Source organism: Motacilla alba, chromosome 23 (genome assembly GCF_015832195.1).
Source record: "Motacilla alba alba isolate MOTALB_02 chromosome 23, Motacilla_alba_V1.0_pri, whole genome shotgun sequence".
Taxonomy (NCBI): Eukaryota; Metazoa; Chordata; class Aves; order Passeriformes; family Motacillidae; genus Motacilla; species Motacilla alba.
In genome coordinates, this window is record NC_052038.1 from 5,026,408 (window position 1) to 5,054,386 (window position 27,979).

A 27,979-nucleotide genomic window follows, 5' to 3' on the forward strand; every position below is an offset into this window, starting at 1 on the left:
GTCCTGGCACAGATTGCTCAGAGAAGCTGAAGCCTTGTGAAGGCTGACCTAGAAACTGGGCAGAGTTAAAGAATAAAATAGTGTTTTATTAAAAGGATACACCTTGGGCCACACAAGAGCCCTGCCAGGGCTGCACCCAAATGAAGGATTTTGCATGAGTGTCTCAATGACTAATTCCCTGACAGGCCTCCTCTTCCTTTGCTCAGTTTTTCCCAATCAAAAAAAAAAAGATTTTTTTTATTTTTAAATGTGTTTATTTGCATCTCTGCAGGGCGGAGGTGGGGGTTGAGACACTTGGAGGTTCGATTTAACGCCTCGGGTGTCTTCTGCAGTTTAAAGCTGTGAGCTGGGATTCCTGGGGTCTGCTGTGAGGCACTGGCAGCAGTTTGGGAGGAGAGGGCACAGCCCGAGGGGGTTTCCAATCCTCGGGGTTTCCTGCTTGAGGGAGCACTCAGGGATGAAGGATTGGTTGGGACCTAAAACAGTCAAGAACGGAGATCAAATTGTGGTGGTTTTGCCTCCCCTGGTAAATTCCAGCACTTTTGGGAAACAGCTGAGCTCCTTTCACTGAGGACGTTGCTTTTGCTGGCAGGTTGGAGCTGACTCCTGCTGATTCCTCCTCTGGAAGGGCCGATCGAAGGCCAGCAGCAGCAGATGAGCCTGTAGAGCTGGAAGCAGAGCTGCGGGAAGCCACAGAGGCATGGCAGAGAGCTGCCCTCCCTCCCCTGGGCCCCGGCAGGGATGCAGGCAGGAGCGAGCCCCCAGGGCCAAGAGGCTCTCGGATTGCAGCGCGCAGCTGCAGGCCCTGCAGGCGGCCAAGAAAGCCTGCGTGCTGAGCCGCGACTGCAGCACTCCAAAGCCGGCAGGACACCCTCTGCTCCCTTCCCCGGGCTCTGCCTGCTCCCTTTTCCTGGATGAGAGCGGGCAGGACGAGCTCGGGGCCGGTTTTTGTGTCCCCAAGTACGACGACGTGGCCATTTCCCTGGACGTCAGCAGGTGCTTCGACGACAGCGAGCTGGACGATTCCCTGCTGGAGCTGTCGGGCAGCGAGAAAGGGAATTCTCCCTTCGATTACACCGAGGAAGAGATCCAGGAAATCTTGGCAGATGATTCCACGGAAGCTGAGCAGCAGCAGCAGCACCTCGCTGGTGGAAGCCACCCGAGCCAAAGCGAGAGTGGGAAGAGCGAGCAGGCCCAGAGCGGCGGCTGCACCGCGGGGACGTCGCTCAGCGAGGCGGCCTCAGAGGTCACACAGCCAGCAAAGCAACCCCAGGAGCATCCCTCTGGGTGTGCTCCTGGCTCTTTGAGCGGCGCTGCTGCTCTGGATGGGGCTCAGAGGCTGCAGCAGGAGCTGGACCTTGACCTGCAGGAGCTGCTGAGCCTGAGCCCGTTCGCCGCCGCCTGCGCCGAAGAGGCTCTGGAGGAAAACAACCTGGAAAGAGAAGCTTTGGATGCCATGATAGATGATTGCTTGGGGTATTCCACCGCTGCTGGGAGCTGCGTTCCTGAAAAATCCTCTGAAAGGGTGGTGGCTAAAGGGCAGGAAAGCCTGGCTCAGGATTGCCCGGGAAAATCCGTGCCCTCATCCGGCCAGAGCACAGGGGATGAGAGTCCAGCATCTGCGTTGCCGCCCAAAAAAGAACTTCCCAAAGCACCAACGAGCTGTTTGTCAAGGAAATCAGGCTCTCCAGAGGATGCTGAAGGGGAATCCAGAAGAGCTGAGCAGGCACCAGGCAGCACTAAAGTAAACTCACATCTTCATTCTTGGAGCTTGAATGGTTTTAATCCCATCCCTTTGGATTTGTCCATGTGCACACGAGTGCTTGTTGACACAGGGGAGGTTTTCCAAGTGGATTTTTATGTAACTCTAAAAGCAAAATGTACATGGAAAAGTTTTATTACATTTTAATCCCCTTTTTCCTTCCCTTTTCAGTTAAGGGACACAGCTGTAGGCCAGAGTGGGCAGGAAGAGCCACCCAGTGGGAAGAAAAGTGGCAAAGTAATTCCTGTCCCACAGGAGAAGGAAGAAAGGTAATTTCTTAGGAAATCTGCACTTTAGAAACCATCCCAGCTGTTTCCTCCACCACTTTGTTGGCCGTGCGTTGCTGGGTTTATTTCTCTTTTTAAATTCACTCGCACTGGAATAGCGGGGAAACAAGAAATATTTCACCCTGGAAGAGGGGAAAGAATCTGGGAAAGTGGGAAAGGAGGTGGGTCAGGCAGTTGTGCAGGCAGGAGAGGGGATGATGGATGTTTGTGCCTCCCTGGCTGCTCCTCCCGGAGCCCTTCCCTGCAGGTGGCAGCAGCAGAGCGGGTCGGGATGTTGCTCCTGCTCTTCCCCGCTCCTGGAGGCGGCACATCGGGGCTTTCCCCCTCATTCTGGGCGTCGCTGTTGTTTGAAAAAAAGAGCTTTTTCTGCTTTTTTGAGAGCTCCCTGCGGGTTCCCGTTGCGGCCAGCAGGGCAGGGACCGGCTGCGTGGCTCAGCTGCTTTGCTCTCGGCGTGGTTGATCTTTGGCAGCTTTACTCATATAAATCCTTTCATTTTTTAATTTTTTTTCCAATCCCACAACAGTGCTACAAGAATGTCACATCTGCCGTAGTTCTGCAGGGCTCTTTGCCCTCTCTGTGAACTGTAACCTAATTTAACAAATAACCTAAAAGATAAAATTAACACCATTTATTATTTTCAAGGCCAAAACAACGGAGCTGCATTTCAGAAGCACAGCCTGAGCAAAAGAGACGTTTCTCTCCAGGCTGTGCCAATCCAAGTGAGGAAAAGTGTGGCTATTACCTCAGGTAACCCCCAGGTGGGAGGGCATGAGGCTGGTGGGGAGGGAAAAATTCATCTCCTGGCTGGACCCGAGTTCTTTATTTGCAGTTGTGTTCGTTTTCAGAGGGGAATAAAAAGTGCCTGGGACACTTTTGTGCACTGCCGTGCACAAAATTCCTGCACAGGAATCAGCCTGGCTCCAGGGCTGCCTCAGAGGAGTTCTAAAGATGTCTGGGAAATGTTGTGAAGGGAGTTTGGGTTTGTGTTCCATGGGAAAAGCAGAGCTGAGCTCTGGCTTGTTCTGTTGGGGATTAACTTGGTCTTGACAGTTCACAACTGTCCCAGAATCATCAGCATTGGAAAACACCTCCAAGAACGTCGAGTTCCCACCTCATCACCAGCCCAGAGCACTGAGTGCCACCTCCAGGACTCCACCACCTCCCTGAAACCTCACACTGGGGCATCTTGAGCTCAGCTGCTGGGATTTGGACTCAGACTGGGGAATCTTGAGCTCAAGTGCTGATATTTGGACTCAGACTGGGGGAATTGAGCTCAAATGCTCAGATTTGGACTCAGACTGGGGAATCTTGAGCTCAAGTGCTGGGATTTGGACTCACACTGGGGGAATTGAGCTCAAATGCTCAGATTTAGACTCAGACTGGGGGAATTGAGCTCAAATGCTGGGATTTAGACTCAGACTGGGGGAATTGAGCTCAAATGCTGGGATTTAGACTCAGACTGAGGGAATTGTGAAGGCTGACCCAGAACAGAGGCTAGGTGGAGTTCAAGAATAAAGTAGGGATTTATTAAAAGGTCTCAATGGCACTTTGGGCAGCACGAGAGCCCAGCCAGGGCTGCACCCAGGATGAACCAAAATGGTCACAAAATGTGCAACTGGTCACGGGGCCTGTCACTTTTATCAGTTCTGCTCCATTTGCATATGGAGTTAATTGTCCAATTCCAGCTTTAGGTTGTGAAGTCCCATCCTTTTCCTCTCTTCAGCCCACGTTGTTTGTGCTCTTGGGCTGAGATTTGGATCATTTGGTCCCCAGCTAGAGAAGGAATTGTTTTGTCTCCCTAATCTGTGAAGAGATTTCCCCATCCCCTAACATGAAGCCCAGACCCACACACTAAAGCAGCACAGAACCTGAAAAATATAAATTCCAAAACCTGATGCAACAGACTGGGATGTTCTGCGAGGCAAAATATTCTGGTAGCTTCCAGCCACGGCTCCCTGTGGTTATTTAGAGTGTTCATGGGTGCAATAATTGCCATTTCTTGTGAGGCACAAGAAGCTGACAGTTGTGTGTGTGGAGCCTGCACTTAGGCAGGCAGCAGGAACAGCTGCATCGCCACAGGGCTGCTTCCAGAGGATGAATCCAGCATAAGTAATGCAGAGGGGACAGGCAGGGAGAGCTAAAATGGCCTGTTTTCTCTTGCTTTCAAATTAAAAATGCAAGACGTATGTTGTGAGTCACAAAAAATCAGGCGAGGAGCTCTAAACGAGCGAGGCTGACAAGTGAAACCCGGCTCTCTTTTGCCGGGGAAGAACATTGTCTGTGATGAGCACAATTTGATTTTCTCATTAGTGCAAAACCTTTCTTCTTGCAAATAGCTGCAGGCTTGGAATCCAGCCCGACGGGCAGCGTGGGCTGTGCCACTTGTCCCGGGTGGAAAGCTCCTGGGTGGGCTGGCAGTGCCCTCTGGCCGTGTCCTGCACCTGGATTTGTGTCATTGGCAGAGGAAATGCTGAGGGATCCCGAGGAATTAGTGAGGAAGGAAAATCAGCAAGGTTTAGAGCCAGCGAGGGAATTCCTTCTGGGAAGCAGTAACGAATATATTGCTGCTACAAATCTTCAGCTCTGTTTTGAGTTGCAAATCTCCTGGCATTTGTCTCAGGGTAATGTTTGCTTTGCTATCCCATCTTTTACGTAATCTGTCTGTTCTTCCTTGGATCCTGGCTCTTGCTGCTGTGCTGTCTGAGGGAATTCCAAGCTGGCTACAGGAGAGATTTTGTCTTTTCCCTTATCTGCACGCTGCCTTGCACTTGCAGGAAATAGAATTTTCATATATATGTATATAAATACAACTTCCATATACATCAAATCCATTTCTTATATCTATATCTTTTATATCTGCATATATCTCATACATATTCTCATACTGGGTGATTGAGTGCTAAAAGTCACACTGACTAGTTGGGAAAAAATCCTTTTATATTCAGAATAAACTTCTCACATTGAGCCATCTCCAGGGTGTTGGGAGAGAACCCCGTGGCTCGACTTGTGCTTCCTCTCATTCTGCTTTCTAGATGCTGTTAAATCCTAATATATTCATTTATTTGCAGCTTCCCCTAAAGAATTGAAATGCTGCTGAGGCTGTGCTGGAGCAGATGTAAAAATGAGCTGTGATTTGAGCATCTGCTTGGCAATGGGGGGGCTGATAATTGACCACACAAGATTTCTGCCAGCTGACCATTTGTCAGTGTTTGCACTTTGTTATTGCCCTTTATCCAGCAGTAAATGGAATTATTTCCTTCCTGATGAGATCCTCCTTGGCAATTCTGGGGCTGGATCAGCTGCACAAATAATGAGGCTCCTAAAACTCTGTTATTTGGAGCAGAATCCCAGGATGGCTTGGGTTGGAAGGGACCTTAGAGATGATCCTGTTCCACCCCCTGCCGTGAGCAGGGAGCTTTCCACTGCTCCAGGCACCTCTGGAAAGCTGAGCTGGCTCCTGTCTGACCTCCAGCCTTTTTTTTTTCCCAACCAGGACTCCATCAGGAGCTCTCCTTGAGGCTTGATGTGCTTGCTAGAGGTTTTTGGTGCTTTTAGATATTTTCTCAGACTTTCTCACAACCTGGCACAAACCTGATAAATTATTTCCTTGCATCTCCCTGGAATCGAAGGGAGTGGAGGAGGAAATACCTTATAAAGAGTCCCAAACCATCTGGTTTTACTGTAATAACAAAGATCAATATCTTAAAAAAACCAGACAGTGTGTTTAAGGTGATGGAAAGGGAGAGCAGTGTCAGGGAACAGATGGAGAAACAAATCTGTGAAACACAAATGAGCTCTTTGCTAGCAGACTCTGCCTTGAAAGACTCTGGTCTCTTGATTGATGCTGAGCTGGCTGAGGGGAAGGAAAAAAACCTTCATCTTGAAGCAGTTTTTACCTGCCCAAATTAATTTTGCTTGGATGGAGAGTGGGCAGGGAAGGTGCAGGGCTGGGGCTGTGCTGACATAAAGGAAGAATTCCATGTAATGGCTGAGCTCAGGAGGGAGATTTCACTTCAAAGCAAATGAAATCCACCTCCAAACCCTACATTTCAAGAGATGTGGGATGGAGTAGGAATTGATAAAGTGGATTTCTAAGTTTATGGTGAGGGGAGTAAGAAGTTCCCTGGGTTCAGAGTGGGAAACTCCTGGTCCAGGAGCTTTTCTAGTGGCAAAGCTGAAATAATCAGAGCTCCCTGTTCCTAAATGAGTGGAACTTGCCTGAAAACCTCATCCCAAATCTGTAGTTTGGTCTTGACTGCTGTGGAAGGAATGAGGACGTGCCCAAGGAGAAAGAAGTCCAAAGGTTTTAAGTGGCAGCTGAGTTTCTGCAGCCCCCTTTCCTCGGGCCAAAAGGCCTCTGAGCCCTGGTGGGGGTGGTGAGGCACTGGGATGAGTTCCTCCAAATACTTGGTGGGATTAATCTGCCCCTGGAAAATGAGTGGAACTTGCCTGAAAACCTCATCCCAAATCTGTAATTTGGTCTTGACTGCTGTGGACGGAATGAGGACGTGCCCAAGGAGAAAGAAGTCCAAAGGTTTTAAGCACTGTCCCATGGCAGCTGAGTTTCTGCAGCCCCCTTTCCTCGGGCCAAAAGGCCTCTGAGCCCTGGTGGGGGTGGTGAGGCACTGGGATGAGTTCCTCCAAATATTTGGTGGGATTAATCTGCCCCTGGGACTTCCCCTGTTGGAGAGGAGCTCCAATCTTTTCCTGGAGTGAGTCAGGGTGAGAGTTTGTCCAAGTTCTTGTCTCTCCTCAGGGGTGAAAAGTGCACCCCTGGCAGCAGGAAATGTTCCCTCTGTTTTTATGACCCGTTTCACCTCTGACTCAGAAGGCCAAGGGAGGGAGCTGGGATGTAGGAAGGCTCAAAATCTATAAAATAAAGTTGTGATCTCTTCTACGCTTACTGCAGACAATGGGAACTGCTGTGTGCAGTGAGAGTTTGCCTTGGAGAACCTCCCTTCCTCCCACACAAGCCGTGGATTTCTCCAGAAAAACTTCTGAAAACCCCTTCTAGAAGTATCAGCTTTTGGCAAGAGGTTGTTCCTTTGGGTGAGCGGGAGCTGATCCCGCAGTTCCTGAAGGATTGCTGGGGAGAGGAGCTGTGATTCACACCCATCACACGGCTGCAGGGTGGAAAATCCTTGGAGTTTGGAGGACGCCCTCTGTGCTGTGCTGAGAGCCCCCGGGAAGGGCAGAATTCCAGGGAATTGGCCTTTCCCTGAGCTCCGAGTGGAATCCAGGCCAAGCTGCTTTGATCGGAGCCCTTCTGGTCGCTGCCTCTCCTTGCTGAGCACTGAAAATAAAACTGTGCTGTGACAGAGGTGACAACCCAGTGCCAGGCAGCTGCTCCTGCTCCAAACCAGATGTCTGGACAGTGGTTTTGCAGGAGTGACCCCCGTGGTTGGGCTTGGCTTTGAAAACTGGATGGTTTTGCAGTTCAGAGTTGTGATTTCCTGCGTTGGGCTCATCCCCTGTGCACAAACAAGACCAAAATAAGGCAGCAAAGTTGGGTTTTTCTTCAAAACACAGATGGGACAAAGCTTTGTAGCACTCTGAGGCCTGCAGATAACCAAGTCCCTTGAAGTAGTTTGGGTTTTAATCTTGCTTTTCTGAGGCTGCCTCAGGTTGGTGGGGTTTTGTCTTGCTGTTTCAGAACGTGCAAATGAGAGGGTTTAAGGTGGGTGCAGCACTTTGTGAGGAAAATTCCCTTTTTGTTTGAAGTGGAACCTTCAGCCTTTGTGGTGGGCCGGGGAGAAGGAGCTTTGCAAAGAAGGGGAGGAAGCACCAGGCAGAATTCCTGAAAGGAACTTTGATGTTCTCACTTCTCAAGGTGCCTTCTAAGGATGTGGTTTCGCTTTGAAAAGCTCCTACCAAGAAAATCAGGTACCAGCTGAGGAAATGGAGATTTGTTCTCAGAGCTGCTGCCGCCCCAGCCTCATCCAAATGCTCCTCTCGTGTTTGTTTTCATTTTTTCACAGACTTTTTTGGGCAGAAATTCCTCAAATTCCAACCCATCCCAGTGGCTGAGCAAGAACTTGGCCAAACCACAATTTCCAGAGAATTCCTGAACACTTCCAGTGCCCTCCTGTTGGCTTTTGCTGCTGAGGGGCTGTGCTGCTTCTTGTTCTGCGTTTAGAGGTGTTAATTGGTCTGGTTTGCAGTGGTTTGAAGTTTCATCCGTAACTTCTCCTGCAAAAGCATTTCGTGAGATTTGCACTTGAGTTTCTAAATATTTTGCAGCTTTTAGATGTCATTTTCTTCTTTCCTGTGCTACTGAGCAATTCCAAATGAGTTGGAGGTGGATGGGTTGATCCTCCCAATGTTCTTCCCAGGGGTGCCAGCAGGGCCTTGTGACTCCTTTAGGTATCTATAAGTGGAAGTTTGGAGAGCAAATTAAGTTTATTCAGGCAGCAAATCATCTCATATTTTTATCATCACAATCTGACTATTTTTGGAGATGCTTTTGGCCCGTGTGATCTTAAAGAAATCAAAAATTCAGCTTAGTCCTGAAGTTTTTTAACATTGTGCTTCACAGATTTTATTCTCAGTCAGGGCAGGGACATCTCCCACTATCCCAGTTTGCTCCAATCCCTGTCCAACCCAGCCCTGGACACTTCCAGGGATGGGAATTCTCAGCCAGCAGCTCCCAAACTATCCCAGTTTGCTCCAATCCCTGTCCAACCTGCCTTTGGACACTTCCAGGGATGGAAATTCTCAACAAGCAGCTCCCAAACTATCCCAGTTTGCTCCAATCCCTGTCCAACCTGCCTTTGGACACTTCCAGGGATGGAAATTCTCAACAAGCAGCTCCCAAACTATCCCAGTTTGCTCCAATCCCTGTCCATCCCAGCCCTGGACACTTCCAGGGATGGAAATTCTCAGCAAGCAGCTCTCAAACTATCCCAAACTATCCCAGTTTGCTCCAATCCCTGTCCAACCCAGCCCTGGACACTTCCAGGGATGGGAATTCTCAGCAAGCAGCTCCCAAACTATCCCAGTTCGCTCCAATCCCTGTCCATCCCAGCCCTGGACACTTCCAGGGATGGGAATTCCCAGCAAGCAGCTCCTGCCCGTGCCAGGGAGGTGCTGATGGTGTCTCCAGGGGTGCTCCATCCCCTCGGGTTTGTGTTCCTTGGGAGTGTAACACTGCCACAAAGCAGCTCTGCCCTTGGGGAAGGATTTCGAGCTGCGAATTTCCCTCTTTGACACTGCAAGCGATCCACATCCCAATGGTGGAGAGGAGGGAGGGACTGTGGATGATCCTCCGTGCAAGGACAGAGTGTTTTGCTGTCAGAGAGTAGCCAAGGGCCCTGCTGATGATTTTTGCTGTAGTAGAACCCAGTGATGTCAATAAAAACTGGAATAAAACTGGCTTGGTGCGAGCCCTGCATGAGCTCTGACGAAATGCTTCACAATTAAAAATGTGACAGCGTTTATCAACGCATTGCAGCCAGCCAACAGCAGCTGGAAAACAATGAGACTGAAATGAAACCACTGTGTGGGGGCTTTCTTGTGCCTTCCTTTCAAAAACTAACCAGCTCTTGCCTGCAAGGAGGAAGAAATTACATCCTCAAATGGGAAGTAGTGGAAGCTGATAAAATTCTGCCTTTGGTTTGGGAGGATATTTAGGTGCAGACCAGGTCTGGGTGGTATAAATAGGTTTTATTTAGCAGTTGGTGGCATTAAAGGTGAGGGGTTTGTGAGTTCAAAAGGACAAAGATGCTGCGAGGTGTCAAATGGCATCGCAGGGCTCTGTCATTATTGCCACTCCAGCATGTCCACATTCCAAGGAAAAAAAGAGGATTTTTCAGGCTGCCAGCTTTGCTGCCTCCATCTGGGAATCTGAAATTCAAGCTGTGCCTTCCCCGGCTCTGTCACTAATAATGAAGGTTCTTCATTTGGAACTTACTTAAACCAAAATTGAGGCTGAAAGAGAAACCAGCTCCTTTTTCCTCCAGACGTGTGGGCTGCAGCCCCACCAAGGGGGAACAGCATCATTTGAACGCCTGAGGTCACCAGACAATTCAATAGACACCAGATTTGTGGGGCAAACAGAAGATCTTTTAGCATAGCAAGCGCCTCGATGGGGCAGCTTTTTAACGAAAGCTGGGAAAGCTGATTGAATTTGGTCAGCTCTGCTTCCAGACGAGGCTGTAATAGCTCATTACACGTCGTTAGGAAGCTGCTTGGTTTTTTTTGCTGCAAATCTGGGGGAAATTACATTTGGTGGAACATATGGTGTCATCTTCAGCTCTCTCCTCGGGAAGCTCGGGCCTCGCCGAGGTGCCGCGTTCTGCTGGGGGAAAAATGGATGTGCAGCTGTGACATTGGCTTTGGAGTGATGTCACCTCTCCCGTCTTTGGCAAACGCTGCCATCAGCAGCCTGTTCCTCTCCCTTGGCATCTCCATCACCAGCTGAGATTGTGCTAACACTTCCCTCCGTGTAGGTGTTTCCTCCTCGGCTTCTGTGGAGGTGCCGGGGGCTCGGAGCGCCTCGTGTTGCCGTTCTGCTGGGAGCAGGAGCCTGTGCCGGTGCCTGGTGGCCCGGGGGTGGGGGTGACAAGTGGCTGGGGCTGTGTTGTGAGTTGGAAGGACGCGCTGTGCAGGATTGTTTGCTCCACACTTCCTCCCGCGGCTCCTCTTTGCTAAACTCGTGGGGGAGGAATCCATTGGTTAAATTGTACTTGTAGGCATAATATTACAGTGCTGGGAAGGAGGGAGGAGAGCGCTGCTTAGCTCCAAACACGCCCTGGGTGTGCTGGCAAAGGGCTTTGTTTGCAGCTCCCTGCTCCTATTGTGCCCCAAATCTCTGCTCAGTTGGTTCTTGGAATTCTTGGATTCATCCCGAGCCAGCTGGGAGGGCTTTGCTTTCAGACGTCGGCAGGGAATCAGCCTCTCTGGGATCCCTGGCACACTCCCACTCCCACTTGCTGCTTTTTAGTGTTTCTTGAAGCCTCCCTTTTGCAGCTCCCGCTTCCAACAATGAGTCAAAATCAGCACTCGGGGCAAAAACACGCGGGGGGACGTGGGTGGTCTGGAGGGTGTGCTGTGCTGTGGCCCAGCATGACTTCCCTCAGTGTGCCTCGGGTTTATTTTTGCTTGTTCTCTTGCCTTTATTGACTGTAAAACACCTCAGGAGGATCTTTTGGCAGCTGCTGATGGGAGCGAGGTCTCTGTTCTAAAGATGGGTTTCGGGTTGAGCTCACGCGGTGGCTGACTCTCATGGGTCACAGTGGAATTTAGTACCCAGACAGCAGTTAAAGCTCTGATGTTTATGACCCTCACAACAGCAGCGTTTTAAGTAACTTTCTTCTCCTATAACCTTTTCCTAAAGTGTGGATTTACTCCATCACTTCAATTCAGAGGGGCTGAAAAATGTCCTTGAAGGGAATCACTTGGACCGAGTGGTTTGCAGTCCCTGTCTGAGCTGAGTTCTGCCAGCCCACGTTTGTTTCTCCTCACAAAGAACATTTCCTTGCTCTCCAAGCCTGCAGCTATAGGTTATCAAATGCAGGTTATCAAAATAACCCTGGCACCTCCTGCCACACGTGAATGTTGAACTCTGCCCCACGCTGACACCTGAAATTTAATTCTGCTCTACCAAACGAGCGCTCACATCTCTGTCAGGAGAGAAATAGCTGAAACCTGTCCCTGGGGAACAACAACTGCGGGAAAAAAAGGGGATATGTCTGAATTCCCAGGGACAAGTGGCTTTAAAACAGCCACACAACCCCCAAACCTGCCAAATTAGCGGGCTGGATTTCCTCTGGAGCAGCTCTCTGAGGGCTGTCTGCCCCAGGATTAGGAGAGAGCATCTCCCTTATCATTTTGCACATGCTGTACCATCTGTCCTAAATCTCCCTTTGTAGAGCTGTGGATTCCAAATGCTATTTCTTCCTTGGGAGATAACAGACGTGGCTGAAGAATTTTGTTAGGTAGGGCTGGGGTGCTATTTATGGTGCAAGTTTTTTTAGTCCTGCAGCCAGAACCAACTCTGAACCTCCCTGGGTTTCTCCACCCAGACACTGAGAAAATATTTTATTTTGTAGATCTGTTTAGGTTTCAGGTCTGGGAAATACAAAGTCCCCCAGTTTTAGGGTGTGTGTGCTGCTCAAAGGTGAATATAACTCAATTAAATTCAGGCATTACAAGGACACAAGAGATGCCTTTAATCTTTTATTGTACATTATAAAATGTTTATTGCTCTGTCTGTATCAGAGGTGGTGACCTCTCCTTCTTGGTGATGGAAGAGTATGTTCAGGCAAAGGATCCTGGAGCCACCTTTGGGGTTGGCCTGGCTGGAAGCAGGACATCTTCAGGAGAACTTCCTTTTCCCAAACCAGCTCTTTGGGAAAAGCTGGTGACAGGGATAGAGGAGAGATGGCAGCTCCTCACTGCCAGCCTGTTTCTGTGCAGGAGCTCCCAACCCAGGCTCCTCCAAACCTTCCTCAGGCCAACCTCTGTTGGCATTGGATGGAACAAGTCGGATCCTTCCTCATCCCCTAAGTGCATGTGGAGTGGTCTTGTGGAGGAGTTAAATAAACACAGATACCCCATGGCACACGACAAAGAATAAATCTTTTTCATGTCATGGTCCTGCATCTCCCAGCGTTCCAGAGCACCAGCAATCCCCAGGGATCCTGTCAGCTTACAAACATCCAGCACTTCCTAAGAGAGAGGAGAAGCCCAGCCCTTTCCCCTCCGTCCTCATCCCTTTTTGGGAAGGGTTGTCTCCAGCAGCCTCCTGCCCTTCCAACGTCAGGAGAACAGCACAGGCAGGATGTGTGAGGAGAACCAGCCCTTCCCACACAGAAACTTCACTAAAAAGAAGCATTTTAAGAACTTAAGCCCTCAAAAAAAAGGCCCCTCAGGCCAGAGCCTTCCACAATAAACAGCTCCTGCCCCTGCAGACCTTGCATAGCAACCGGTATCATCAGGTATTTTGTCTTTTTCTGGTTTGTTTTTGTTTTTTTTTTGCTGACTGGCTACATTTTTATGGACCTTTTATCCCATTGGTGGTGGACTCAGGCCCAGCTGAAAATACCACGAAGAAAATGGTTGAAATTATCCTGGAAGCTAAAGAGCAGCTTCTGGTGTCCCCTCATGTTGGTCTGTGCCTCAGTGTTCCCCGATTTTTCTGAGGTGAAGAGCACCAGTGTGAGAGAGGAGAGACAGCAGCAGTGGAGAATGTGCTGCAGCCCAGCTGGAGGACAGCCAGGCAGGTTCTCCTGGTGGAAATGAGAACTGGGGGATGCCTTTTTTGTTTGAAAAACCCACCTGCAAGACGTGTTACACGACACACATCGATGAACGAAGCGGGGCCCGAGCGCACTGCAGCCAAAATTTGGCTTCTCGGTGGTGTTTGCCATGAGCTTCCCTCCATTCCTGCTCAGAGGGGGATGTGCCTGGTGCCTGGGAGTACTGCCAGGGATGGAGTGACAGTGAGACCAGAGAAAGACACTACAGAACCTTGTGCATTCCCAAAAACCAGGAAAACTGTCCCAGAAGATGGAGTGTGAGCGTGGGAGCATCACGGATCACTCCAGCATCGCTGATTCTTCTCCATCTTCTTTGTTTGGGTGTCAGGGTTTGGTTTTGTTGGTTTTTTTTCAGGATTTCCCTTCCCGGCCAGATGTTTTGCAGAAACACAGATGAGGAGGTGGATGCCAGCAGAGTGACAATCACGAGGTCTTGTTTTGCAAATCGCTCCCACAATGTTTCACCTCCCCAGTCATCGCGGCTCAGAGGCAGAGTGAGAGTGAGGCATGGAGTCCATCTCTCAGGTGTCAGGCTGTCATGCTTCAATGATGTTCACTGAGGGCTTGTTTTTTGGAAACTAGGAGAGGAAACAAAGGGAAAACGGATGTGTAGGAGGGAAAAAAATCACATCAGAGCTCGGCGCAGTCTGCAGGTCTTGTTTTGTGAAAATTCTCCTTCCCACACCTTCGTGGTGATGGAAAAGGGTCGGAGTTGAGGTTTTAGGCTTGTGGGGCTCATCACTGCTTCTGAACCATCCTAAATCAGTGAACTGTTTAAAACACTAAATAAATATGGTGGAAATGGGAACAGAAGCACGAGGAAGTTACATTAATTGAAATAAGTTGGGATAAATTAAAGGCTTGACCTATTTACACCTCGGCATCGGGTGTGTTACCATCTTTGCTCCTGCTGATTAACTCTCCAGTTAATTACAGGAGCAGTGTCCTCTTTGCCACGTGCTGCTGTGGGAGGACCCGAGGAACTATTTTTTTCCCTCGGAGATGCTCAGATCATCCAGAAACGTGGCTTGAAATCTGATTTCTGGCGGCCGCGCAGGATCCTGGGGATGGGGGCGAAGCGCTGCTGTCCTGATCAGCAGAGCCGTGGGTGTGGAGGGTGTTCCCGCATCCCACCTGCTGGGGAGGATTCTCTACAGAGATTTTTTGGGCTGGTTTAGCACAAATCGGGCACTCACCTTGCTCCTCAGGAGGCCCCCGCCCTGGTGCTCGGGTGTGCTGTTCTCCGAGGCGCTCTTGGCTTTCTCCTTGCTGTTGTTGGGCTCGTTATCTTTGATGATGTCGTACTGTCTGCAGAACAGGGCGATCACCCCTGCCGGGAGAGAGCATCACCATCACCCCCAGCAGCTCGGCGGCCTGCAGAGATCACAGATCCCTCTGGCCAGCCTCGGCAGCATTCCCAGTTCCTCCCAGAGCACAGCCAGGCTGCCCTCTGGCTCTTCCCTTCATTCCGTGCTAAACTAGTTAGACAGGGCGACAGAAGATTAATTAGATTCCAGCCTCCCTGTTATGAAGTGTTCTAAGCCCTGCATTTGGACCTCGACCAACACCAACCCCGCGCTTCGGCGAGCACCGGAGCTCCTGGAATTTCTGCCTGCTGAAAATGTGTCCTCTGCTCCTTGTCCTCTGCTCCCTGTCCTCTGGAGCTGGAGCTGGCAGAGGAGAGCTTCTGAACCTGCCAGCACCTGCAAATGGGCACCAGCACAAGCTGCGAGTGGAAATTTCCTCCCCCACACCCCCAGGCACGTGGAGAGGGAAGCAGGGGCAGCCGTGGCACGTAAGATGACTGCAAATGTCTGTCTGAGAAGCTTTTATGTGATGTTTTCCACCAAATAACCTCTCTGCCTGCACATTCCAGACACGTAGGTGAAGCGGAGCCAGGCAGATGCTGCTTTTCCCTCCTTGAAAAATCTTCCTTAATAGCCAAATATATTTAAATCTTCCAGCATCGTGCTCTATAAAACCAGCGTGGCAGTTGCCCCCAGGCTTTACTGATAAACACAGTGGCCCAAATTCTTTCTTTGGGAATGTGGGTGAACGGCTGATTCCAGGAGAAAAGGCCTGAACGTCTGCCACAGCCACTCCTGGAGCGATTTCCCCGGGTAAAACTGGCACGCCAAGAAGGAAAACGCCATGAAAAATTCCAGAAACACAAGAGCTGGGGCTCGGCTCAGTCCGGAGCTCTGGTTCCGTTTGGATTTTCCCAAATATTGTCATCCAGGACAGGTGAAAAGCTGGAAGGAGGTTTTTGTGTATTGAGACTTTTCAAAGAACCCATTTGATGTAGAGAGATTGTCCCCACACCCCTTTTGCTTTTTAAATGTAAGTGATTTGTCTGGAAGGGAAACTGTGGGATTAGCAAATTCTTTGTTCCCAGCTGATCCCAGTCGCAGATTATTCTACAGCGGGAGATGAATCAGTTGTTCAGTCACCCCATGTAATTATTCATGATTATTTTCCCTGGCAGGGCACTGAAACTGGGATGTGCACAACTAAAACACGGCATAAATGCCGAAAAAATGGTGGCCTAGAGGTTCTGGAAATCTTCTAAGTTCGTTTTGATTTTCATGTGATTGTTGGCTTTAGGAATAATTGCTGTCCAGTCTCTGGAGATGCAAATAAGGGGGGAAAAATTATTATACATGGATCTGATTCAGTGTCACCTGGGTTTCTCCATCCCTTTTTGTCATGGGGAAATTTCTGTGGAAAATTTATGTATAAATATAAGTAAATTATAACTATAACTAAAACTAAAACTAAACTAAATATAAATATAAATATAAATATAAATATAAATATAAATATAAATATAAATATAAATATAAATATAAATATAAATAACCAAACATGTAAATAAACATATACATAAAACTAAAATTAAACCATAAAGATAAAGATAAAGATATATAAATAAACCTGTAAATAAACATATACATAAAACTAAAATTAAACTATAAATAAATATAAATATAAATATAAATATATTAAACATAAATATATAAAATATATAATACATAATATATAAAATATTAAAAATATATAAATATAAATATATATAAAAATATAAATCAGTGGGTGTGGAGAGCAAGACTCTTAAATCTCTGTTTTGCCTGAGTATTGGAATAATATAATATTCAGGAAATTACTGCAACCTGTAATATCTGAAGGACTCAAGGCAAATCCTGTTGGATATTTGGATCCCTGGAAACATTCCAGAACAGGGCTTGGAGCAACCTGCTCTGGTGGAAGGTTGGGTGGAACAAAATGATCTTTATGTTCCTTCCAACCCAAACCATTCCATGATTCTGTGGCTGAGAGCATCATAATCAGGACAGCCTGGAAAAAAAAAATGAGATGATGGGATTAGCCACAGGGAATTGCTGCCATCAAATCCATTTTCTGCTTCCTGGTGGACCCAACTCGAGCTGCAAAACCCAACTTGAGGTGCCCTTACTGCTGAGAACTCTGGTTTTTTATGGGAGGAAGGGTTTCTTCCGTGGTTCCTCGTGGCATTCCTGAGGCCATCCTGTGGATGTTGCTTTGGACAGAGAGCTGGGACTGACCTGCCCACATGAACAGCACCACGACAATGATGAGAATCTCCCCCGCTCGCAGCTGCTGGTTTTTCTTCGCCATCTCCTTCATCGTCACCTCATCTGCACAAGGGCAAAGAGACACCATGAGCCCCAGGGCCCAGCTCAGAGCTGCCCCAGGAGTGCTCCTGACCCCAGTCAGTGTGGCAGGGGCAGAGTCCTGAGACTCCTTAGGGCACCTAATTGGGATTTAGGAAGGAATTCCTCCCTCTGAGGGTGGAGAGGGGCTGGAGTGGATTTCCCAGAGCAGCTGTGGCTTCTCCATCCCTGGGCGTGTCCAAGGCCACCTTGGAAAGGGCCTGGAGCACCCTGGGATAGTGGAAGTGTCCCTGCCTGCAGCAGGGGGTGGCACAGGATCAGCTTTATGTCCCTTCCAACCCAAACCGGGCTGGGATTCCAGGATTCATCCTGTGACACCCTTGAGGGGACGGGGCCAGGGAGGAGCAGTGGGACAGGGCAGTGTTATCTGCCCCCATGGCTGCTCTCTCTGCTGTCCCTGTCCCTGTTAGTGCCATCTGCAGCTGTCACAAAGCCTGGCATGCTCCAGCAGCTCCAGCTCAGGAGCGTGGAGAGCCTGGCAGGGTATTTTTCAGCGGAGCCCTGGGATTCAGGAAGGAGCAGAGCCTTTTTGCAGGGCGTAATTCGCCTCCTTGGCTTCAAAGCATTAAGGAGATTACAGTTCAGGCCCCCAGGAAAGGAGCAGTGCTCCTCTTAGTGCTTCCAGATAAACTGCAATTCAGGATTTACAGCCTCCAAATCAGTTTAATAAAGAGAGTCAAGGACTCACATCCTCACAACCACGGCCAAAAGCCCTGGAACGGGCTGGGCCCTCAGCAGGCAGGGGGGACCTGGGTGTCCCCACACCCTGCACTGCCAGGCCCTCTTTGGAGCAGGATTCTTGCTGACAGAAAACCCTCAAGAGCCTGGTTTGGCTAAAGAAGAACAAGTGAAGCAGTTGCCAGTGAGGAAGTGCCTGATTTTCTCCCTGGAGATAATGAAAACCCATCTGGATGTGATCCTGGACAACCTGCTCTGCTTGACCCTGCTTGGGTGAGGTCCCTTCCAAGCTCAGCGCTCCGTGATTTGGCAGAAATATTGAAAATGTAAGAAAAGTGGGAGCCTCTGGGTATTTTTTTCCCTGAAACCTGAGCACAGGAGGTGCCATGAATCCCTCAAGTGCCCTGTGAGCACAGTGGTGTGCCCGGTGCCATCCAGGGGGGCTGGTTCCACATGAGCTCACAGGCTGGCCAGGAATTCCCCCTGGCATTCTCCACTTGTTGGGACCAAACACAGAGCTGCAAACCTCCTCCTCGTCCTCCTCCTCCTCACTTTGTTAAATCTCATCTGAGATGGGAGAAGGAGCGGCCACCTCCAGCAGCACCTCGTGCCCCCTCCAGCTTGTCCTGAGAGGACACTCAGCCCCGTGAGTGTTTATCTCACAGGGTTTATCCTATTCATCACCCAGGCTTTCTCCCAGCTCCTGTCACCACACAGGATCCTGGTTCCTCTCTGCGGAGCCCTGTGTCCCAGGGGCCACGTAGGAACTCACCCACACTTGCCTTTATTTTTAGAGGCTAGTTTCTCAGCTTCCCTGGGGGTCTTGAAGAGGACTGGCTCACTGGCAGGGCTCTGGCCTTGGATGCTGATGGACTGGACATGCACAATGTACTCAGTGTCCTCCTCTAGGTCCCAGAGGGCACAGGAGCGGGTGGTGGTGTTCACCTCCTGGATGAAGCGCAGCATCCGCACGTCCTTCTTCTGGAAGCCGAGAGAGGAGAGCACAGAGTGGTGGAGAGGCCTCTCCGTGTGCATTTGCTGTCACCTAAGGCCACCGATTCCTGCCCTGCCCACCACGTGGATGTGGAGGAACCATCAGGACCCTTCCCTCTCTGCAGCCACCGAGGCGCAAAGCGGGATGGGGGAGCCAAATCCCCTCCGGGACCACGAGGGACAGGACGAGAAGGGATGGGCTTAAACTGCAGCAAGAGGATTTGGGAACCAAGGGCACCTGGGGGGAGATGGACACGGCCAGAACTGGGTAATTCTAGGCACGGTACCTGCTGGGAAATTGCAAATCCAATGACGACTTCATCTTCCAGGACATCCCAAGTGACCACGGCCGAGTTGGCTTTCAGGTGTTTGACTGTGACATTTACTGGAGCCGATGGGCTGTCTGCAAGGAGGGAGAGCAGAGCCTTTACAGGGACAGGAGACACAGCAAGGGCAAGGAAAGGAGTGGGAAAGGACCTTCCTCAGGATCTGTTTGGGATTCGTGACCTGGGAATTGCAGGCACTCCAGGTCTCAATTCCCAGGGTGGAGCTAGGAGATGCCAGCTGAGAATAAGAGTTACATTCCACATGGGTTCCAAGTGATAGAGGGGAAATTTAAGTTAAATGTAGGGAAGAAATCCTTCCCTGAGAGGGTGGTGGAGGCTGCCCAGAGAAGCTGTGGCTGCCCCTGGATCCCTGCAAGTGTCCAAGGCCAGGTTGGAACAATCTGGGACAGTGCAAAGTGTCCCTGCCCATGGCAGGGGGTGGGACTGGCTGATCTTCTGTCCCTTCCAACCCAAACCATTCCGTGACTCCATGTGTCAAATACCCGACCCTTGGGAAGAATTTCTTGAACGCCACAGCCAAGCCCTGAGCAGCTCATTCATGCCATCCTCCCCATCAGCCACATTTTTCCCTGTCACAGCCTGACAGTGACAGCTGGGAGCAAATCCCAGCTCTGCCAGGGACGTGTGCACTCAGGATGCTTTGAGGAGCAGGCGTGGAATAACCGGGAGAGTTTCTTGTGTTTTTTCCCTGGCAGAAAATGTTCCTTACAATGTTTTGTGGCTGATGTCAGAGCACATCCAGCGAGCATCCACTCGGAGCTGCCAGGACACGGCGGGTATTGTAATGTGGAAAGGGCAGGCCAGGAGAGCAGGAGCCTGAGGCTCTGTGTTTATTCCCAGTTCCAGAGCACAGCTGAATTTCCAGCAGGATCCTCCCAGCCTTGCCAAGAAGAGCTGAGCTCCTGCACAACCTCCCCAGGAGCCTCTTCCCAAGGGAGCTGCCCAGTCCAAAGCCCTTCCTGGGAAGGTTTTTCCTCCTAGGCTTGGCACAGCTCTTCCAGCTGGACTCTGTTTCCACTCTTCTGGTCAAATTTCATTCACAATCTTCAGCTTTGCTCTGAACCCAAAGCAGTGAAAGCTCTGAGTAGCCCCAGGAGGACAGTAGGGTGAGGAAGAGTCGTTTTATTCCAATTTTTTATGAGAAATGAATACTTTTATTTCATTATAACCACTCCTTTGGGGCTGGCACAGGTCACCAGTACAAGGGGGGTGCACTTGTGCCCATCTCCAGTGACACTTGTTGGATTTATGGTCATTCCCAGCCGCCTGGATGGAGCTGAAAATATTCAAGCTGTGGTGTCAGTGTCTGACATCACTCCTGGTGAATGTTCCCCGGGGACAGAGGAGCACAGAATTCCCCAGCTGAAGGTCACTTGGCGCAGTGATCCCTCCTTCCTTTCACAGCCAGCAGGTAGAGCCTTAGGAATAAAATGTCTGGAGAAGCCATTCGAGCCAGACTGACTCTCAGTAAGAAAAAAAAGTCACTGAATGGCTGAATTCACACAAATTTAGGGCTTTAGGAGGAGCAGCAAGTCTCTGATTCCACAGAGGGATGTCACTCCTCTGTGCACTAACGGAGTCGGTGTTGACCCAGAGCATTCTCATCTCCCAGGGCCTGGCCCTCATGGAATGAGGCAGAATTCCCCAGCCATCCTCTGGGAGGAGGGGACCCCTCACCATCCTCACCCTCCCTGCAGCAGCAGTGCCAACCACAAGCCGAGGAAGGAGACAGATCATCCTCCCCATCCTGGAATAAAAGTCCCTTCCAAAGCCGGCTGTGACACGAGGAAGGGACGTGGGTCTGCAGCTCTTCACCTTCCCCCGTGACTGAACCAACAAAAGTCGAGTCTAATTTTAGGAAGGGGCGGTCAGCAGACAGGAATGTGCACGGGGAAGGTCTGTGAGTCATGCCTGATGAATTTGCTGGAACATACGGAGGACATGACGGAGTTGAGGGATGGGAGACAAAACATTCTCCAGCTGCAGCCGAGCACTTCGCCCTTCCCGGCTGCAGCGCTCAATCCCGCCCTGCTTGTCTTCCCTGGGTATTTTTAGGAGCTAAATTTTGTATTTTTTTTTTTTTTTAAGAGCTACCACTGACTTAGCCAGCTTCAGTTGGAGGAGGGCTTTGAAAAGAGATGAATTAACCCCACAGGAGCAGAGAGCAGAGATCACGGAAAAAAAGCTGGGAAAAGGGAACAGCACTCGGAGTGTTCAGGTCCCCTTTGAAATTTGTGACCTTGAGGGAGGCACAGCATAAAAAGTGTCCGAGTTTCCTCATGGCATAAGATGTGGGGGAGTTGGGAGGACCTTGAAGAGCTGGAGGAGAGCAGAAAACTCTCCTGGGAAGTGGTGGGAGAGGGTGGAGAGCTGTGAGGCAGGAGGGAAGCACTCGGCAAAGCTGAAAGCCAGAGCTTGAAGCCTCCAAAACTGGAATCTGGATGGAGGTGAGGGAGAAATCCCCTGGAGTGGGTGGTCAGGAACATTCTAGAATCTTTCTTTGTAGGAATACCTGAGGGAGGGATGGGGTAGTGAAGCCAGCAGTTCTAAAATCCAGGAATCCAGGACAGCAGATCCCAATGTGCCTTCCCTTGCACTGCTACACCCAAATCAGGGGTGTCAAACCAGCATAAAAACACTAAAAAGAGAATCAAACCGTGTTTGACAGATATACAAACCCAGGAAAATGAATTTCCTGCTCCCAGAGCTGCAGGGATAATTTGGAATCAAAATTTTCATCCGTGAGGTTGCTTTTCTCCCTGTTCCCAAGAGATGAAATGATGAGATCATGACTTCCTAAGACCTACAACACCGTTCCAAGATATTCCACAGGACTTTTGGCTCCTTGGCCCTGTTGCAGCTCTTTGTCAGTGCCAGCCTGGCTGAGACCAGGTGGAAAAGGTGTAATTCCTGTAATTTCCCAGCTGGCTGCAGGGGGTCAGCAGCTCCAGCAGGGCCTCGAGGTGCCAAATCCGAATTTTTGTTTCCTTCTAGGGTCATGTGCAACTCCTGGAAACTTTGCTTCTGTGCCTGTGGCAGCCAGGAAAGCTGCTGGTGTTCTGGGAGTGGGCACAGAGGGTGGGAATGCTGCAGGGATAGCAGGGAACGGGTTGTGGATCAAGGTTTTTATTTTTGTGCCTGTTTACTCCAGAGCTGCTGAGGGCAGCACATTCCTTGTGTGCTCCTTAAGGGAATGGTGCAAGATTCCTGGTTTAGCACTTTAACTTCATTCCAGTGCAGGATGCTGGAGCAAATCCCACCCTGCAAACCGGCAGAGGATATTTACCCAAATTTAGATGGAAAAAATATTTCTCATTTTCATGTCAGCAGAAAAACACCCCGCCCCTCATTAAGGGGAAACCCTGATGACTTCAGCTGAAATCTGGACTTTTAAACACGAATAGAACTTCAAAAGGGAGGATTTCTAAAATCCCATCTGGTTTCCTTCCCACAGAGTCCGAAATCTCCCATCCCCCAGACCTGTGTGTCCCAGCCCTCCCCGATTCCGCCGCACCTGGGGCCCTTTTGGCAGGAGCAGGTCAGAACCTCCGCTTTTCACCAAGAAATCCTGAGCCCTGGAGATGATCCTTCATCCCTTCCCCGTGCTGAGGACCCCTCCCAGCCTTCCATTAAATGTTTTCCTCGTTATTGTTGGACTTTAATTGGAGAGAGAGGAGCCCCACACATGCTTTACAGCTCGTCCCTGGCTTCACCGTGAGGAAGAGGAGGCCCCCCTGCTTCCCTGTGAGTTGGATTCCCTGTGGGAGCTGTGGCGTGGATGGGAGGGGTGAGGAAAAGAGCAGGGAGAAGGTTTGTTCCATCCACCGTCACCTGGGAATGGGGAGGATGCTGAATATTGGGGTGTCCAAACCTTGGGGTGTCCGGTAGGATCAGGGAGGTACCCAGGCCACAAAGGCATCACTGAAGGGAAGGAGGAACCTGTGGGAATGTCGCATCCTTGGGGTCACCTCAGGCCAGCCAAGTCCAGGCCACAGGTCTGGAATTAAAGTGTATTTTATGGATTTATCTCTTCATCCAAGGGGTCCCCAAAACCCCCTGAATTCACCTCTCCCGTGGAGGTGCTTGGAATTGCATCCTTCCCGAGGCTGTGCTGTATTCCCAGCCTTTCCCAATCCACTCAGCTCCTCTCCCAAGCAGCTCCTTCCCTGCTGGGAAGGGCTTGAGCTGCCTCAAAGCCCCAGGGACACGGTCTGGGGAGCTGAGGCTCTGAAGCAGCTCATTCCCTGCTTTCCAGCTGCCCCTTCCTGCAGCAAGCAGTGAACCCCAGCCTTAATTCCCTGCTTTCTGCACCACAACCTTCTCTGGAGATGCGGGAGATGAAAGGACACGACCTGAAAGGAGCATCCCTAAAATCCTTGTGTGATGTTTTCTGCCCATTCCCCAAATGTGGATTCACACGGAGCTGCTTTTGCTGCTGCTCTGAGCTCTCCCAGCATGGATCCCATCCGTGGCTGTAATTGCTTGTGGGTTTTATGGGGTGTGTGGGAAGGGCTGGCGCATTGCTCAGCATTCCCAAAGGTTTTAATGAAGGGAGCCCCAGGGGAATGTGTGGGAGCAGGGATCATTCCTGCCCCCAGCCCCGCGGGAAGCAGAGCTGCTTGCTAAGATCCAGAGATTTCAAAGAGCAGAGAGGCCAACTGGTGGTTCTTCGGCTGGGAAAGAGGCAATTATTCCCTGCTGACCTCTCACTTCCCTATAAAAATGGGATATTAATAGGCCACCAGCCCCCTCCTGCCCAGCCCTTGGCTCTGTGGCTGATTCCCCAGGGAGCAGCTGCCCAAACGTGCTGGAAATGCTGCCAGGAGCGTGGAGCCTTTTCAGGGAGCACGGAGACTGTGGCCAGCCAACCGTTGGGAATTCCTTGGGGCTGAAGGAAGGAATATTTCTACCCTGGAAAGTCCAGGCAGGATTCTCTCAGATCTTCCCAATGCCACGGTTTGGGTTTAAGTGCTGCCAACTCAGAGCAGAGTCGTTCCCATCGTGGCGTGTTTTATCCAGGATCTAAATATCCACGGAGAACTGGGTACCACAGGCTTTTCCAGCTCCTCTTATCCCACACCTCTGCAGTATCAGAGCAATCAGAGGGGGTGAGGAAGCCTGGGAATTTCCTGGGCAGTGCTGGATGCTGACACCAGACCTCTCCCAGGATTTTGCTGCCTGCTCCCAGCCCAGCTCTGCTCTCGTATCCCACTTTTTACTGCAGGCAGAAAGGTTTGCAGCTTCATTGCTCAATACATTCCTGCTTTTAACTGAATTATACTCGACCCAGGCCCTAATTCAGCCTTTGGGCACTTCATGAACCAGCAAGAGTTTGTTTAGCAATGAACATCCAAAGGGTGAGGATGGATCCAGGAGCAGCACGTGGATGGCACTGCCACGGAGTGCGTGCCTAATCACTGCCAGCACATCTCTCTGGGAGGAATCTCCCTTTCCCACAAGCAGATTGCCAGCAGGACGCAGTGTTTGGAAGAGGATGGCTCAACCTTGGCTGCCTCTCACAGCACCATCCCTGCTGAGAGCCTGACACCGGGGTGAGGAACCTCCACATCCCAATTAAATCCCTCCCACGCCGAGCCAGGAATCAATAAAGTGCTTCGCCAGGCAGGAATCTCCCCGGCCTCTGGGATGGAGGGAGAGGCCTGCAATGGGCTGGTTTGTTGTTTCCAAATTGCTGAGAGACCTTTTGCTGCTCTCATGAGCCTGCTGAGCTTGCTGCTCACCCTGATCCACGGGTGATCCCAGCTCCCCGGGCTCGGGGGAGCTCATCCAGCTCGGACAAGCTGGGGATCGGCACCTGGACTCACATTGGTGCCTTTGCTTTGCTCTCCTTCTCCCCACGAGGCCGGGGGGCTGCCTAGGGAGGGGGTGAGGCTGGTTTGAAGCAGCTCAGGGGGTGAGGACACGCTTCAGAATCCAGCCAGGGGGGTTTGGCACCTTTTTGGGCAGCTGAGGTGGGGGAGCTGTGAAGGGGCTCCTCAAACTGGAGCTTGTCCAGCTCCCGAGGGCTGGCCCAGAGCTGTGCTGGCAGGGGACGTTTTACCTGAGCTGTGTCACCTCTGCTCTCCATCTCACAAAAATAAACCTGACCTGAGCTGCTCTACGGGCTGGCACCTCACGGTGAGGCTGTTTGCAAGTCACAAAGGCTCTTGTGGCCTATTTTGGGGTCTTCCACCATCACCCCACTGCTCTTTGAGCCTCAGCAGTGCCCCGAGCCCAGCCCAGCTCCCCTCTCTTCATTAGCTCAGCCTAACGAGGAGAGGACTGCTGGCAGAGCAGGGGCAAAATGAAATCCTATTCCTGACTTGCCAACCACCCTGAGTGTTTCCTCAGGGACCTTCTGGAGCAGTGGGAGTGATGGGAGGGCATCACCCACCCAGGTGGGATTTGGGGTTGCCAAGGAGCATTGGTGTGAAGATTATTTCTCAACCACCTCGTCCTCCTGCTCCCACTTGCCCTCCTCACTCACCTTGGCATCACCTTGGCAAAAAATGGTCCTGCCTGGCCAAAATCCCTGAATTCAGAGCAGGGCCTGTGCTCCGTGCCACTCACCAGCCCTTGCCCTGGCATTGCCAGGGGGGAATTTGCACCAGTCCCTCCTGGGAATGACAGCTTTAATCTCTCATGACAGGAATGATTTTAAACCCACTCACACAAGCTCTGGGTCCAAAGGGGGCAGACCCTGGAGCCTCCATCCCTGCCTGGGAATGATTTCCTCCCCGTGGGCTTTTCCAATGACTCTCACTTCCCTATAAAAGTGGGATATTAATAGACCAGCCCCCTCCTGCCATGGCTTGGCTCTGTGCTGATTCCCCGGGGAGCAGCTGCCCAAACGTGCTGGAAACGCTGCCAGGAGTGCCAAGGCTTGCGTGCCTTGGTGGCCTTGTGGCCACATCCTCGGCAGGGCTGGGGACACGGAGCTGGTGGTGACGCTGCTGCTGCCTCTGTGTGACCTTGGGAAAATCACTCTGTGCCCTCATCCCTGTGTTCCTGCTCTGGAAAACAGGGCCAGCACAAACCCTCTGCCTCTCCTGGGTGCAGGGAGAGCCTGTCAGGACCCTTGGCACGGGTGGCACAGGAGGAGGAGGCAGTGGGGCGTGCGTGGCACCACCCCAAAGTCACAGAGCTCACCGTGAGCTCCTGGGAAGGTGGCACAGGCACCTCCCGGCCCAGGCAGGAGCAGGAGGTGGGTATGGGCAGGGACACAACTCCCTGTTTACTCTGGGATGCCAAGCGAGGTGATCCAAGGATAAGGAAGAGCAGGGAAGTGGCCCAGTTTACAGAAACCCCGAGTGCTGTCACAACTGCAGACGCCTCCATTGTGCCGTGGTGTTTTCCTCATGGCTCCCTCGTTCCCTTTGGGAATATTTCATTGATCTCCCCGGGTCTGGCACTTGTGAAACAGCAACTTCAGGAGCCGATGCCTGGCCAAGGATGGGTGGCAGAGCTGAAGGCATCTGGGGCTTGCTGCAGCCCAAAATGTAACTCCAGCAACTCCCAGGGATGGCTGGAGAGAAGGAATTTCCACTCCCTGGAGCTCTGCATCCCTAATAATCACCCCCAGGCTCCTGGAATGCAAGATATCCTGGCAATCAGCAGGCTGCAAATCAAAGCAGCTGTTCCACCAACATCCTGCAGCCAGCCAAGGAGACAGCCCTCGGCTGGTTTGGGCTGGGGAGCTCCACCAGCACTGCCCACTTTACACCCACACGGTGACTGCTGGGGCCGGTGAAGGCAAGAGTGGACTTGGGTCCATCCTGGTAGCTCCAAAATGAGCTCCAGCTCAAGGGACTACTGCCTTCCCAAAGATCCCCCACTCCAGGGGAGCTGCTCAGCTCGGAGGGGCCTGGCTTTTGTGGCCGGGATGTGCAGTGCCCCTGGAGAGGGGGTTCCTCTGGGGCTGCTGGGGTTCCTCTGGGGCCACCGGGGTTCCTCTGGGGCCACGGTGCTTCGCCAGCGTTCACAGAGCTCCCAGCAGAGCCCTGCTGGGCCCTGGACAGCCGGGCAGGGGCACAGGCAGAGCAGAGCTGGCTTTGCCCCCTCCACTCCGGTTCAGCCCTGTGACACGAACCGGGGCCGCTGCTCAGGTGCCCAAAACCTCCCCCTGCTCCTGCCCAGCGCAGGGCGAGGGGCTCCGCTCCCTCTCCCCGTTTCCACAGCTCCCTCCCCGGGGATGCCGGGCTGCGAGCGCCCGGCGCTGCCCGTGCCCGGTGCCGCGGGGCTGCGCGTCCCAAATCGCCGCCTCTCCCGCACCCAATTCCCGGCAAAGTCCCCCCAAACTCCGTCCCCTCGGCGCAGCCCTGTCCGCTCACTGTGCTCCCCTCCGGGGGTCTCTCCTGGCCCCGAACCCCCTCCCCACAGCCCGGCAGCCGCTCCCGGGGCCCGGCCGCCCGTACCTGCCTCCACCGGGCGCAGACCGGCGTAGCTGAAGCAGAGCAGGAGCGCGGCGCCGGTGCAGCCGAGGAAAGGCTCCATCCCCCGCGGCCGCTCGGGGCCGGGCCGAGCCGCTCCGGGCCGGGCCGGGCCGGGCCCCGCCGGCGGCGCGTCCTGCGGGCGCGGCGGAGCCGTTCAGCACCGCGGAGAGCGCCGGGGCCGCTGCCGCCGGTACCGCCGGTGCCGCCCGGTGCCGCCCGGTGCGGCGCGGCTCGGCGGGGCTCCGCTCCGCCCGGCAGCGCCCGGCTCGCCTCGGCTCGGTTCGGCACGGCACGGCACGGCACGGTACGGTACGGCTGGGCTCGACCGGGAGGCGGCCCCGCCGAGCCCCGGCTCCGCCCGCTGCAGCGCCGGGCAGCCCCGCTCCGGTCCCTCCCCCGGCCCCGGGGGCGGCGGGACGGTGGCGGCTCGGGCCCCCCGCCCAGCACGGCCCCGCTCGCTGCCTCAGTTTCCCCGTCCCGCCCCCGCAGGGGTCCCGGCACAGCCGTCCCG

At 52.0% G+C, this 27,979-nt stretch overlaps 2 protein-coding genes across 2 annotated transcripts; one reads left to right on the top strand and one right to left on the bottom strand.

Moving 5' to 3' along the window:
* Positions 1-323: 323 nt before the first annotated feature.
* Positions 324-27,443, top strand: LOC119711050 (S100P binding protein). The gene is made up of 4 exons (XM_038160729.1): positions 324-1,744; positions 1,934-2,031; positions 2,693-2,797; positions 22,491-27,443. Exons 1-4 carry the CDS (start codon positions 701-703, stop codon positions 22,606-22,608), a joined length of 1,365 nt encoding a protein of 454 aa, XP_038016657.1. The 5' UTR covers positions 324-700; the 3' UTR covers positions 22,609-27,443.
* On the bottom strand, positions 12,214-27,881 carry FNDC5 (fibronectin type III domain containing 5). Its single transcript, XM_038160730.1, has 6 exons — positions 27,451-27,881; positions 18,977-19,092; positions 18,479-18,677; positions 16,890-16,982; positions 14,505-14,638; positions 12,214-13,886 (listed from the first exon to the last, which is right to left on the bottom strand). Exons 1-6 carry the CDS (start codon positions 27,527-27,529, stop codon positions 13,845-13,847), a joined length of 663 nt encoding a protein of 220 aa, XP_038016658.1. The 5' UTR covers positions 27,530-27,881; the 3' UTR covers positions 12,214-13,844.
* Between the last annotated feature and the right edge of the window lie 98 nt (positions 27,882-27,979).

Bases quoted from the DNA above. Each gene is read 5' to 3' on its own strand.
- FNDC5 (XM_038160730.1), bottom strand. From the start codon at position 27,529: ATGGAGCCTTTCCTCGGCTGCACCGGCGCCGCGCTCCTGCTCTGCTTC. The intron at 14,639-16,889 runs GTCAGTCCCAGC...CTCTCCCGGCAG, and splicing joins GGTGCTGTTCATGTGGGCAG to GGGTGATCGCCCTGTTCTGC. The intron at 13,887-14,504 runs GTGAGTGCCCGA...TTCCTCTCCTAG, and splicing joins GGGGCCTCCTGAGGAGCAAG to TTTCCAAAAAACAAGCCCTC.
- LOC119711050 (XM_038160729.1), top strand. From the start codon at position 701: ATGGCAGAGAGCTGCCCTCCCTCCCCTGGGCCCCGGCAGGGATGCAGG. The intron at 1,745-1,933 runs GTAAACTCACAT...TTCCCTTTTCAG, and splicing joins AGGCACCAGGCAGCACTAAA to TTAAGGGACACAGCTGTAGG. The intron at 2,032-2,692 runs GTAATTTCTTAG...ATTATTTTCAAG, and splicing joins CCACAGGAGAAGGAAGAAAG to GCCAAAACAACGGAGCTGCA.